General features: G+C 41.9%; 1 protein-coding gene across 1 annotated transcript in view; it reads left to right on the top strand.

Annotated features, from left to right (window-relative positions):
• CAPN9 (calpain 9) overlaps nucleotides 1-14882 on the top strand; it is a 215626-nt gene that overhangs the window by 137629 nt on the left and 63115 nt on the right. The window contains exon 11 of the mRNA XM_069235035.1: nucleotides 14077-14285. Coding sequence (XP_069091136.1) covers nucleotides 14077-14285 — 209 coding nt within the window. The remainder of the gene's footprint in view (nucleotides 1-14076; nucleotides 14286-14882) is intronic.

The raw sequence follows: 14882 nt of genomic DNA, 5'->3' as shown, positions 1-14882 counted from the left end.
TTAGAATCTAGTCCTCCAGGTTAATGGGTTTCGGGTCTCTGCAATGATTCACCCAGAGAAAAAGGGGTATGACCTATGTAACTTGGGACATGGCTTAAACAACTAAACTACATTTCTGTCATTCCTACAGTGTGCCCCCTGACTGGTATTTTGATTTCAGTCAGAAATGTCAGTTATTGCATCCAGATTTATAAGCCAGCAACTTGACACACATATTAAACCAGACAGGCTTTGTCAATGGTTGTTGGCTGTTTAAAGATACATGAGAAACATTTTTATTTATTTTTAATATTGAAAAGCTTTCAATTCTGAAATTGTGAGCCTGTGAATTAAACATTACTGAGGCCTGTGGGAGGGGGAATGGTCTTTAGAGTGTCTTTCTTAATCATTCCCTCTATGCTCATTCTACATCATACATATGCAACCCTTATCTCTCCACAACTCATTCATCTGCATATCTTATCATCATCAGCAACCTCCTTTGACTGACTGCTGAATGTACTTCCTCGCATCTACTTCACTGCACTCCCACCAACAGAGAACTCACAGACTCACCTGTAACCATTGTATTTTCATTTACTTTTAACTTCTCAGTATTTTGGCAACTGTGTACCTCTTTCACACACAGTTGCACATAATTGCAGTAGCAACTGGAATAAGTGACCATTGTTCTGTGTTTTAGCAGAGAGGCCAAAGATTTGTGAGCTAAGCGTGATATAGATGTTGTGCATAGCACATAATCAATAAAGAAAGACCAGGGCAGCAGCCCACAGGGCTAGAAATGAATCAATAAAAATAAGGAAATTGATTTAATAGAAAAACACATCATGTCATGAAGGGCCGTCTCTGAATAGCAAGCCATTCATCAACACTATGGGCTAGTAAGAATGGGTGACCCCTTTTTGTCAAATGGCTGAGGGACCTGAAAAAACAATTGCAACGTGCAACAGTTTTATCCCTCCCCCCCCCCTTTAATGCCATTTCATGTGCACATGGGCTTCCTATATTTTCCTCAGGTGTCCAATTACAATATATGTCCAAACACTAGTTCACATGCTTCACTCATTATAAATGGTGTTCCCATCCTCATCCTTGGAAAAGGGGCACTTCCAGTGATCTACGCATGCCCTACAGTAACATTTGGCAATGAAGGTTTGTGCTCAACACCACAGCTTCCATACCCAAAGACTTGCCTCACAAATCAGAGGTCTAATTTCTCCTTTGCCTCTGATTATTGTTTATCACTGTGGGAGAATGTTTGAATGAATCATTCATTTGAGCAGCACTCATCGCCTTGATAGCATTGCGTAGTGTTAGAAGACTGTTCTGTCCAGTCACACGTCCTGCAGGGCAGTGCATGCTCGAGAATAATTCACACTGCCTACTAGCGTGTAGTAACAGCCAGATACAGGTCGCAGTTTCACATTTCCCTAAAAACAGAACTACTGATGGTAGCTGAATAAATGTAATGTCACATGGGGAGGCTCACTATGAGGAAGCATAGGTAAAATAGCCATTCGCCAGGTTAGTTTGTGCAACCCATAAAGTTACCTGCGTAATTTACGAAAATCCTAAACTTGACTTGCATTCAACTCGTCATTTGTGAATGAGGTAACCAGTCTGAAATGTCCACAGTGGATATGCGTAAGCTCCACATTTCCACAGCTTTCTCTGTGAATCTGCCTAAGGTTTTTATGAGGACAGATTTCACTTTTGTGGGCCAAAATGACTGTTTCTGTGGTCAAAGTAACTCACTGGTATAACTTTTTGCTAAACATGAAAAGGGTATTTCAGAAGCATATTTTGATTTGTTTAGACCAGATTTACCGTTTTCGTGGGAAATTAATAGAAGAATGTATAATAGATCATCTGTTATTGCCAGGATTGGCAACTTTTGCAAGATGTAATTCGTAATTTTGTGGCCCAGCTTGAAAAGTGTTTGGCGTCTAAACCATTCTCATTCTTTCGAGGGGGTTGGTCCTTCCTTATGTGTGCCACCTGTTGTGCTAGGAATGTAGATCACTTGGCTCCTGCTGCTATTTTATTCAGCATTAACGGTTGCAGAACAGGCCTTTTAACACATCTGAAAAAGGTGCACATTCATTTTCTGCGAGTTCACTCCCCAGTCGCCTCCCCCAGCTCCTGTTCTCTTCCTTGGAGAATCAATAAAATAAATCCTTTACCAGACAACTTCCAAGCCATTAATTACCTCAAGGGCTTTGGATTTATGGGATATTGAGTGGCTGAGCAATATCTTCTACTTAAATCAGGAGATTTCTTATCTAGAGCAGAGTTTCTGCCTCAGTTTTGTAACAAGAGTAACTCCTATTTGTTTAAGTGGTATCGGAGTTCTGTTAACTAAAACCATTTACTACAGTTGAAGCTCCTGACAACAAGAAGGGGCATGCGGTGCCCGGGGGCAGGGGGTGTTTGTAAATAAAAATTAAATAAAAAAAATAAAAACACTTACTTCCTCTGCCTTGCGCCTCTCCTCTGTCCTGCATCGCTCCAGACCAGACGGGCAGGCACAGGCTCCAAGCAGCATTAGGATTGGCTGGGAGTGCCCAGCCTGGGTGCTCCCAGGAAGACTGGGAGCCAGTGCAGGCACTCTCAAGCCCGGCAACTGTGTTGCCTGGCTTGAGAGAGCCTACTGAGCATGTATGTTTGGCCGGCCTGAGACGGATGGCCAAATATACATGAGCTCTGAGGAGTAGTGCTGAACACTCTCCATCGCTGCTCTTCACCCCCGTGGCCCACACCTTTAAAAGAAAAGGATAATAAATAGAGTTTATTATCCTTTCCTTTTAAAGGTTTTGCAGCTGCAGCTTCTGGGGGGGGGGGGGGGGGGGCGCTCCTCCGCCCTAGTGGAGGAACAGTCCCTGATTTACAAACCTCTTTCCCTTATGCAAATATGTGACCCCAAGGTTGGCAGCAAAACAACACTCATTCCATCCTGGCAAAACACTAACATAGCACAGTAAATTGCACGTGCCCAGGCAGGAGTGTCCCCCTGTTTGTTGTTCACAGGTGGCATTTTCATTTCGACAGAGTTGTGTCTTATAGCAACCACTCAAGAAAGCAACCCACCCAGAAATCATATTTTGTGTAGAGCCAGGTCAGCTAGGGCCTATGGTACAACAGGCAACCTTCTTCCGATGAATCCAGAGACTTTAAATATCCCAATGAGGATATCCGTGGTTAAACCCCACAGTAATAGAAAAAAAAAATTATTATTTAAAAGCAAGACTCGATTAATACCGTGACATCTACCCTACAGACCTTGAGACTCTTCTTGGTGGGTGAGAACATCGCTGCTTGCTAGGAGTTCCTCTTAATCACTCAGTGTCTCTTAAAATGGCCATTCATTTGGAACAATCATCAATGCAATTAAACAAGAATAAAAAACAATGAAATTCGCCAGTTCTCATATTTTCCATAAAAAAGAATTAGTTTGAGCAGAGGAACATTTTGGCTAATTGACAAAACTCCTGTTAATCTTGCCACCCACGACATTTTATTTGTGTATGGAACTGTTTAACGATCTTGTGGCGGGCCTCAATGCTGCCATCCATCCAATAATCACAAATCTGACATTTAGCTTTACTGTTAAGTAAAAGTGGGTGACACTCAGGCCCATATATATACTTTTTTAGTGCCGCATTTGCGCCATTTTTCGACGCAAAAAAGGAGGAAACTTACAAAATACAACAGTATTTTGCAAGTTTGCACCGTTTTTTGCTTCAAAAGCAGCGTACATACGGCATTAGAAAAGTATAAATAAGGTCCTCAGGCTTCCTAAAAAGCAGTTACTTGTGAGTCATACAGCCATCTTTGCATCTCTATATCTAAATCAAAGCTAAACACTCACCATCTGATCCTGAAAAGAAAGGAACCCTCGCATTTTCCCTCTGGTGTGAAATGGAAGGGAGTTTGTCCTTTCCAGCTCGGACATTCAGGCCCTCCCTGAGCCAATCTAGACGCTGCTCCCTTGCTGTAAACAGCATGAGAGCAGCGTGAGCATTGGCTCGGTCAGGGTCTGCCAGCGCTCCTTTGGAGACTTGGAGGCTCTGACAGCAATCCCTCAGACTTCTATCATTACAGATAGGCTAGGGTTGAAGTGCGCATGACAGGCTCGGCAAAGCAAGGCACCTGTCTAACCTGCCATGGACACATCACCCCAAGGAGGCCCAGCTGAATATGGTGTCACTCATCCTCTAAAGCTCCACCCCACCACCCACCTCTGATTCCGCTCACCTGCTTCACTCGCCTGAAAAACTGCAAACTTGTCCAGATCATGCTGCCCACTGCAGGTAATAAAACATGTTAATAATTGAAAAGTAATAATTTTGCAATAGGCCTGGGGGCAACAAAACAAACGGGAGGGCAATGCCCCCACGCCCTCATAAAGAAACCGCCCCTGGCTCTTGCCCTTGACAAGAGGAAACCTTTGACAATTTCTAGAGTGAGAACTTGTCTGGAAAATCATTTGTGAATTAACACTTTCATGAATAGTTGTGCGTGTTCATAAACTTTCACTTCTTTTTCTGCGTTTGAAAAACTAGAAAGCTTCCACAGGAGAAAATTTACTCACATATGCACGTCTTCATGAGTTAATCCTTTTGAGAACACAAAACGGACTTCTGTGAATTAAATGAATCATACCGCACTCATCAATGAGTCTGTTTTTCACAGGTAGATCAAATGTACATGTGCAAATACCCTAGTGAATGAGGCCCTGTGATGAAGGCGATTTGCTTCAAAAGTATACTGGACTGGGGTCACACAAAGTTGGAAGTAGGAAATCTACTAATGTTAGAATTCCTTTTGTGATTAAATTAGAAAGCTTACTTTTTGGGAATACACAACCAACCTCCAGACAATATATAAAAATCTAAATGATAGATTCCCATTCATTCTCTTCAATGCTTGTTCCAGAGGACTGTATGAGAGGAGGACAGTCCACCACAAGTGCAGTAGAAATATTTAACTGTGCTGAACAATGTTTATTTAAATGTCTCCACAGAAAAACATATTTTACTTAGGAAGAAGCCCTTTGCCACACACCACTTGACATAATGTAGAGGTTGGGAAACATTTCCATTCCATTTCCACACCTAAGGCAGCCTTTATTTTAGAGCAAGTTTAGGTTTCACTGTACACAGGGTGGATGAACCATTGGAAATGGTTGTACCAAGAAAGTAATAAGTTTGTGGGTGCTCACAATCTCTATAGAGACTATCCCTGCCCATCTCCTGGGAACATCAGTAACATCCATGCACCCCTCTGACCCCTCCCCCAGTTTTCCCAAATTAGTAGTGTGAGGAATTACTAACTGGTAGATTTACCATGATCCTAATTTGTGTATGCAATTATAAATGTCTGTAGATCCTGATTCTCAGAAATAGGACTTGCTAAATTATGCTCAAAGATCTTTGTGCATCTAAGGTGGTGTATAGAAACCTAGTGAACTGAGCCTGCTATTATCCTGTTTTGTAGATGGACCACATTTTAATGACAATTAGACCATTGTAATGTTGAGATCTCCGTTGAAGACAATGGAGCAGCAGCAGCCTATGAAACCTGGTATAGCCCCGCGGCACTCAACTTACAATGTCCTTATACACAGCCTCTGCCTCTCCAAAATAATTGGATTGGGCAGGGGAACACGAAAGGCAGAGCCTATGCAGCTGGGCACACAGGAGCCTTCCCCCTCCCTTCTTTCGCAGCTCATAGTGTCACTGAATCCTCGGCAGGACGGAGGGGGGATTCTGTCAGCTCCTAGGCCTCTCTGGCTGGGCTGGACAATGAAAAGCAGTTTAGCGGTGCCCAGGGAAAACTAGTGGCTGACTTCAGCCTCTTTAAACAGCTATTGCTGTAAATGTTCAACAGTTAAGAGCCATGACCCCGCACGCAGCTGTTAACCGATGAACTTTCGCAGCCTCTTCGGGGTTTCAGCCCTCTCTGTCGCCTGAGGTTTTTTTGTTTTTGTTTAATTAGGACATTCTACACTCATGGGGTTGAATGTTTTAATAGCCTTATAGTCTGCCATAGCTGGCTATATCGGCCGTAAAGGCTCATCATTAAAGGACCGTGTACTACCTTTAATGGCGATCTATAGAGCTATATGGAAACACAGTGCACTAAAAAAACGTAGAAGCTAATACATCAGAGTGCAAGAACGGTGTATGCTTTTGAGAATATAGCATTTTAATCCAGGAGTCTTCACCCGTCTGCTAATGAATTGCCAGTATTTTAGGATTTTCCGTGCTGTGTATTGCCACTTTGTTTTATGAGGATATCAGGCAGAACTAGTAATGGGTGTACTGCAAAGAGGTTCTACGCTTTTCTATATTTCTGAGGTTAATAAGTGAATAGCAAAATAAAGAATTTCCAAACCAGTTTGTGTCCCATCACGCTCCTTGATGCGGGTAAAATTAAATGTGCCAGATTTGCATTAAGGGCCAGATGTATCAAAGGTTTTTACCCATTCTATATCTATGGGAAAATGTGTTCATACATATGGCCCTAAGAGTAGTGGAAGTTTAGAAGCCCAAGCTGCCCTTATTATGGTTTAAAATCTGCCATATTTCCCCCCATAAATGTACGCTAGGGATGTGGAAAGGAACCTTATTGGTGTAGTGACCATGAGAAATGCTTTGGACATGCACAAAACTCATGTTTGTGGGTATTTAATAACCTTTTGTACTTAGTTTCTCACCAAAATGGAACACTTGGAAAACTAGTTCTGCCCTATTCACATAGTGGAAAATCTACAAGAGTAAATTTTACCCACTAGCAGTATTCCTGGTACTACAGATGATATAGATTTCTTATATTTCTTAGAGCACTATTGCTATTCTTTGTAATTTCTGAAAAAGTCGGAACTCTCATCCAGGCATGAGAGTGAACCTGCTGCAATGGTATTCCGAACTGATTTGAGCTATAGTTCAAGTTGAGCTATTGTTCAAGCTCTTAGCACCAAAGGAAGTCACTGAGTTTATAAAGTAATAGTTGCTCTGGCCAATGCAAAAATCAAATTAGATCATTTACATTTGGTCGGGCGGTATATCACCTCACCAGGTCATCAGAAGTTGTGCAGAGACGTCAAGCCACTTCGATGAACGGGTGCTATGTTGTTTTGGCCCTGCTTGGCAAAGTTTTTTGATTGTAAAAAATCAAAGAATAGACTTGACAAGCAGGGACTTTATCTTTCTGTATGTCAGGCCACTGATTTAGTTCCATACTTGGAATCTCCATGCCTCACATCAAATTCTAGTAACCTTCAACCTCACCACTCCACCCCAGTAGTACAGAGCAACTGTCATGATGATCTAGAAGCACAGCGACGGGTGGCAGTCCAGTCAAGTGTCTGCCCATGGAGCGAGCTGAGAGACCAACGGTGAAAACCCAGCCTGTTCTCACTTTTAAATCAGACAGGGGACCCACAGGTTTTGCAGGGTGTCTGGACTGGCAATTTCTAGCTCCCCCAAAACAATGGATGACTCACAAAGTCTCAAAAGTGGCCTTCAATAACCAGACTCCAAACTCTTCTCTTGTGTTATTCTTTCAGTGGCACTTTTCACCTCAGAATGGTGTTGAATTGTGATGTTTTCATCAATACCTTAGACATTGCTAAAAGGCATTGATAACATGCTTTGACCGAACTGCGAGTGCTTGTAATACTGGTAACAATGAGTAGTATATCCAACTCTTAAATGTAATACAAATGCACCACTTTTATTATTTAGTTGTCCTTTCTGAGCTCGTATCTCTTGTGCCTCTAAATGGAGGAGCATGAGGAGAAACCAGCACATGCTTCTGTAGGTCTTATGCACTTGCACAGATGTTACCCACATTTGACACATTGTCATCTTTAGTGATTTGCGTGGACTAAAACAATGTAAGCTACTTAAAAGCCTCCCTAGTGATTCTACTGAGTTAAGACTTTTCCCACGAGTCATTTTCCTTTAAGGCAAAAGTTCACACACTCTGCAAATAGCTGCGTTACACCGCTCTGTGTAAATGTCTTTTCTGTCTTGTTTTTTCTCCCGGAACTATGACATCCTACAGGCCAATGGATGTGCATCGAAATTATTACTTCCCCAACAAAGTATTGGACTCTGCAAAACTGGGGGTTCACTCATAGTAATTGTGTCTTCTATTCCCTCACAAAATGTAGGGAGACTGACAGGTTGTAACTGCACTTAATAGTTTGGGTGGCAATACTTTTTCATTGCACACCTGGGAGAGACGCCTACAGACTCGCTCTTTGAAAATCTGTTTAGCCTTTCGTAACTGCTCTCTACCCTTCATATTGAGAGTTTGCCGTCTAGCAGCGTTACATGGAGAGTAAGGGGAGGCCGGGTAGAGTTTTTGTGTTGAATGGAGTTCTCTCTGAGGACATGGGAACCTATTGACTGTAGCACGTGACAGCAGTTCCTTACACAAAGATAGAAGTCAACCCAGCTTTCCTCTCCCTTCAAGCAGCCGTCTGGCTAGAACCTTGTAGACCCTGAAGTAGTAACATTATTGTCTGGTTTCTCAGCTGGAAAACACATAAATGCCATGATCTGTCCAGAATTCCATTCCTGGAGGGTCAGGTTCCATGCCATGTGCAGAGCTCACAATGCTCTGCCTGTAGCTGGGCTATTTGCACTTGGTCTTGCACTGTATAATCAACAAGCCACCTGCTGTTTCTCCCACAATCTAATGTAGGAAGCCTGGCAGGCTCTGTTCTCTATTTCTCTGGAGAGTTTGAGTTTGAAGGCAATAGTCTTCTCCTTGGTACCATAATAACAGATAAGTACGTGCTTTTGTGAACTCATTTTGGATTTGTAGCAGACACTCTGCAACTCTGCACAGCAGAGAACCTGCTAGGAAGAGCACTCTGTTGCTGTTCCCCACAAGCTGAAAGCTATGCATAAAACCCCACAACAACACTACAGCTCTGTACCATGCTTGGAAGATGAAGCGCTGGTCTACCCAGAGAAGATTAGAGCTTTCCTGACCAACATAAGATGGCACCCAAACCATCTGACAGGAACTCGTACAGAAGACCAAGTCAATGCCAGTGGGTACCCAAGAGCGACAACTGCCCAGCCAGTCTGATCCAATAATGGAACCAAAGGCCCATCAGCATCACAAGGAGACTAATAGATGCAAAAGAGACTCAGGGTAGCAACGTCTGCCTTATGAGCCCTCACCCCTTCATTATTTACATTGGCATCGTCCATGTAATCCAGTAAAATAACATGGTAGTGTGTGCCTGAGCCAATGACTAAGTGGTGAACGGGATTCTGGCCTGAAAATTCTGTTTGAACTCCAGGGATACCTGTTACTTCTGAACATGAGAGAAGCACTAGGATTTCACCCTTACATCCAACATGACAATGTCCTGTATTCTGGAGTGCCAAGTAAACTGTTTACAGCAGATAGAAAATGCAGCAGTGCCCCTGATTATCAGACTTTGTAAACGGACCCAAACAAAACTGGTTGCTTGGTATTTGAATAATAAAAGTATTAAATGCAGGCCAACCAGGCTTAAGCAGTTCATCGATTTTATAATTTTTGACTGCTCTGTGCGCTAACACTGAAACTTGTGGTGACAGGAGGTCTTTTGCTATCAGACCCATATTTTGGAACAAACTTCCAGTTCTTATTTGTAAGGAACTACTGTTCTTGTTTTTTTCACAAATCCTTGAGAGTATCGATATTTTCCTACGTTTGTCTCTAAAATGACGACTTAATCAGTGACTTCTGGATTGTACTGGTGTGGGAAACCCATGTGAGAAGTTTGTTATGAATTGCACAGTATAAAAATGTAAGTGAATACATTAATAAATAAAACGTCCCTGGGGAGAATTTCACTATGCTAGCCTGGTTGAGCTGAACTTGGGAAGATTTTGAGTCATCATTCTCTCTTTGCCGGTAACTGAGCTTTCAAGGTGATGCTGTGTCACTCTAATCTTGGGTCAAGGACCACTGTTCTCAGTGGTTTCCACTCTGATCAATGTATGCCCTCGGATCTTTGGTTGCATTTGCCCTCGGAAAAGTTAAGCAAAACTACCAATTTCAAGGTGCAGTCCCCTGAAGTTTGCAGGCAACCTCAATTGGCATCTTATGATGATGCTTTGAATGTGGTCTCCTTTGTGACACCTAAGAATAATGCCCAGTAACCTTTAACTGTCCAAAGACCTAGAAAGATGACATCATGCTGTTAGGCAAACATAGGATTTCGGCATCATGAGACATGGTAATACAGACAATAAAGTCATTTTTTTGCAGAAGAAGACCATTGAAGATAGCTGATACTCTAATCATGGAGGAGACATACGGATTGTCAGGACTTGAGCATTTAGTATGAAGGACTGATCAAGGTTGCTGACCACAGTTCTAGCATGGCAGTCAGAAGAAGAACTATCCAGTATGGGAGCGGATTGTAGCAATGCCACCCATAAATCAGTGCCTCTCTAGAGCTCGCAAGTAGAAGCAGCAATGGCTGTTCAGTAACAAGGGTGTGGCTAAGAATGCAGTTGGTAACAAAGAAAGGCACCTCAGTGTCTTATGACAGAGATTTTGAGTAACCATAAGCAAGTTCATACCTTGCCTCTTTTAAATACATGTTGTTCGTAGGAAATGCAAATGTAGGTGTAGAGTATATCTAAACATTCAAAATGTCAAGCGACAATATGAGCTACGTTTTCTCTATTAAGATGAATTCCTTTGCAACTCATGCATAAAGTGTGTGTGTGCTAAACCCCAACCATAAATTATTTCAATTCATAAACTATGGTAATGTATGTCTATTTTTCCAGTCTTTATGTGATAGTTTTAGAAATTTTTTGTTTTTCAGTCTTTTTATCTCGGTGGAAAAAATGTCTTTATAGTTTACATACAAGACATCCCTTCCCACATTCATCCTGAGAAACCAGGACTAGATTTTCTCTTCCTCACACTTTTCTCATTACTTATGTCAGATCCATTGGGGCTCAAATTAGGAGGCCTGCTGAGTATGGGAAGAGCATGTGGAAGTGCATGCCAAGAGGATTGTGAGGGCAAAAAATACTACTGGTGGGTGGTACCTAAGTTTACATTTAATACCCCTTGCAACTCATTTGCCACTCATTGTGGAGGTCTTTGTTGGAAACCCACTCAGAAATTAGGTGTGTGGAAACATGTTGCATTCTTGTTATGTACGTCTAATTTACTTGAATGTATTTTTGTGAATTAACTGTGATCGCATAAGTAAACCTAAAGATTTCATGGTGCTGGAACATCATGTGAGTTCGAGAGGTGTTTAGTTCAGACCCGCCGATCGACCAGAATCAATCAGATCAGCCAAGTGTTAAGTAAAAGCGTGTTTAAACAGCCGTGTCTTCAATGCTTTCTAGAATGAGGCCGGATCAGGCTTAGAAGGAAGGTTGGGCGGAAGATGGTTTCTTTCTGACAGACCCAGACATGAAAATCTAAGACCACTGTATATCAATACTTTAAATCTTGTTGTTTTCAACAGGCTTATAGGGCATGAAAGGACATATCTAGAGATTCTTTTAGAGATTAATTTAGGGACAAGGCTTTAATTACCAGACAGCAGTTTTTAAACTGAATTCGTTGTTTTCGTCACAACCTATGCATCTTTTCCAAGAGAGGGTAGTATGGATTTCCCTGTCTCCCTTGAAAACCAATCTGGCTATCAAGTTATGTATTATCTGTAGCTTAGCTAGAGCTCCTTCGGGGAGGTCTAGGAAGCTGGCATTGGCGTGACCCAGACAGGATCCAATTATCCCTGGCCTGCAAAGCATAGGCTTTAAAATAGTAACTTGTGGCTATAAGTACTAACATTAGGAATACCGATTTCCTACTTGTGAGTCTCTCCAAATCGAAATTAGGAAATCGGTATTTCTAATGTTTGAAATTCTTTTGAGTTTCACTTGTGATTCCTTGTGGTTTGCAAATCAACCTGCCTCATGAATATTTTATGAGGTAGGTCGCAATTTTTAACCCTTTTAGGAATTGTAGCCATCAAAGGAATAGTGGCCTTCTGGGGTCAGCAGACCACTGTTAGAATTGGGGGTTTCTGCTTGGCTAGGGTATGCACCTAAACCAGGCAGAACCCACCACTCTAGTCAGAGCAAGTAAGTTACACACCAAACATAACCTGTGCTCACCCTTTGATAGTTTAGCGCAGAGCAATCAGCCTTATCATCATAGCAATGTGTGAAGCGTTTGTGCAAAACACTCACACACCAGCACAATGAATACACCAACCGAAGGAGACTCCAGACAGGATTATGTAAGAATATATATTATATTGTGCACAAAACCAGACAAAAACGACAGAATCCTAAATACTATGCGCACTATGTGGCTACTCGGGTACTACCTGTTATCTTGATCAATGCAAGAACAAACATGACATACATCATATCAGTAGTGCAGGTAATGCTAGTTAGGTTAGGGATAAGCACAGAAATTACAGTATATCACTATAAAATCATTGTGCACAGCGCAACTGTGCTCCTACTAAACTTTTTATGGTTGCCAGGCACAAACCATTGATCACAGACCTGCGCTCCTACTATAAGGAATACAGAAGTGGACAGTTCCTAAATCCCACAAATCCCTATCGGGGAACTCTGTCGAGGTTTTACCCCTCTCCTTAAAGGAAAACGGGATCTGTTTAAAAAAAAAAAAACGTTAAAGTTTCATTTTGGGCAGGGTGCCGTGGTCCTTCCCCTTTGCAAATTGGTTGCCTACCACCAGTTTGAAACTGTTGGTAAAGTATTACTCTTTTGCGACAGGAATTCAACCCCAAAAAATTAATACATACCATACCAATTCGCTATTTGGAAGGGACACCCTAAACACGCCCCTTCCAAATACCGAATCGCAAAAGGAAAATGCTATCCTGTAGCAAGTTACCGAATAGAATTGTGCTTTCTATACATTAGAAAAAACTATTTTTCTGGTCGCAAACAGGTTGATGGGCCGTTTGCAACCAGAAATATGCTTTTTTGTACATCTGGCCCTTAGTTTCCTGACGGTCTGTAAGATGAATATGTATTTCAAGGTGACAGTGTTAATATGTGGTCTCAAGTGTAGCTGGTTATCAGAGTTGCTCCCAAACTTTTAGAAGCCTTCTTAGGTTTGGGGCGGGGTCCAGTGGGTTACAGAGTGACTTATGTAGGCTTCAGTTATAAGAGCAATTGTGTTCGTGATAAGAAATCAAATTTATATATATATATTAATTCCAGCAAAATGGTCTCGAAAGTGGAGCACTCTGACTGCCAGTGCCAGCATAGGGTAAGACCACGACCCTCGCAAACAAATGGTGCTGCACTCCCCAAGACTTTAATTTGGCAAATTCCATATATTCACAGAGCAGCATTACAAACACCACTGCGTTTCAACTTTTCCTCTTTTTCAAGTGGTTTTAGTTTGTAGGCACACATTGTCCTCATTAACATGCCTTTTATCATCTTAGAGGCATTCTGGGAATTATAATGTACAAGTTGCCTCCTTTCAGAGTCCTTACTCGCTGTGGCTAATTAACCATACATCCACCTTCTGCTGATTTAACTAACATTCAGACTTGTGAGGGTAAATAGCATTGTCTTTGTTTTATTTGCTCAGTGCATTTAATCTCCTGCTTGCACTTTTAAAAGCGTTAAATCAGCAGAAGGGGGAGTAGCGGCCTGATTGCATGTGTGCAATGCCCAATCTGCGAAAGATTTTCTGGCCTGTAAAATTGGGGCTGATATTGTTGCAGCAAGAATAGCCAGGTACCAGAGCACCAGGCTTCTTGTGATCGGGTGGGGCAGCCTGCAGCCAGTAACCCCACCCAGGGATACCACTATTCCCGATTTATAATTCCAGGTATAAATCTAAATTACACATGGAAACTGTATTATAAATCGGCTCAAACATACACCCTTTGCAGCAAACCCTGACTTGATGAAGCATGTATGTATATTTGTTATGTTTATAAATATATGTTAATTAATTAATTAATTAATTTCTATTTATAAAATTCTGAAGAAAATATCCTGAAACGCATTTGTTTCATTTTCCTTTTAGAGTCCAGGAAAGGACAATCAACTGACCAAAGATTTTTTTAGATACAACCAATCTAAGGCAAGAAGTAAGACCTTCATCAATACCAGGGAGATCTCGCAGCGCTTTAAACTACCACCAGGAGAGTATGTCCTTGTTCCCTCGACCTTCGAGCCCAACCAGGAAGCTGACTTCTGCCTGAGGGTATTTTCGGAGAAGAAGGCTGCACTAGAGTAAGTGGCAAAAAAGTTACATTCATGGCACATAAGTTGTTTTTGCACAAAGCAAAGCTTATTTCTACAGTGCAAAGATGATCCAGCACTCCCTTCCCTGAAGGGTTTATTTGAGACACACTACACAGTTCGCATTTGAACAAGAGGGCAGCGCAAACTCCATAACATGTGTAAATTGGGGCAATGACACCTTACACATTGGAATATCACACAATATTACACGTGTCTCTTTCTTGCACTAGTTTTCACTTGGAACTAGGAATTCATGCAAAGCATGCTTATACCATTTCAGTAGATCTGGCTATGTTTTTGTTCTATACAGACCGTATTAGAGACCGTTTGCGACACCGTTTGCACAGGCTAAAGAGGGGCTGGTGCTGCATGATGCATAGACATTTCACACTGCGTTTGCATTACCTTTTCTGTACAAAATGACTATTTACATCTCATCTGTCTGCATCACTCACTGGCTAGCACCATTCACACGGATCCTGCATGGAACCACCCAACTCAATATCAATCTAATTGTATGGACAAACTATGCAGTGGCTGAAAAGCTTCTTGTCCAGTATCGTAGATACCAAGTTTTCAGGTTGC

Source organism: Pleurodeles waltl, chromosome 5 (genome assembly GCF_031143425.1).
Source record: "Pleurodeles waltl isolate 20211129_DDA chromosome 5, aPleWal1.hap1.20221129, whole genome shotgun sequence".
NCBI classification, from domain to species: domain Eukaryota; kingdom Metazoa; phylum Chordata; class Amphibia; order Caudata; family Salamandridae; genus Pleurodeles; species Pleurodeles waltl.
The sequence above is the reverse complement of the archived record's forward strand: the minus strand, read 5'-3'. Positions and strand labels throughout refer to the sequence as shown.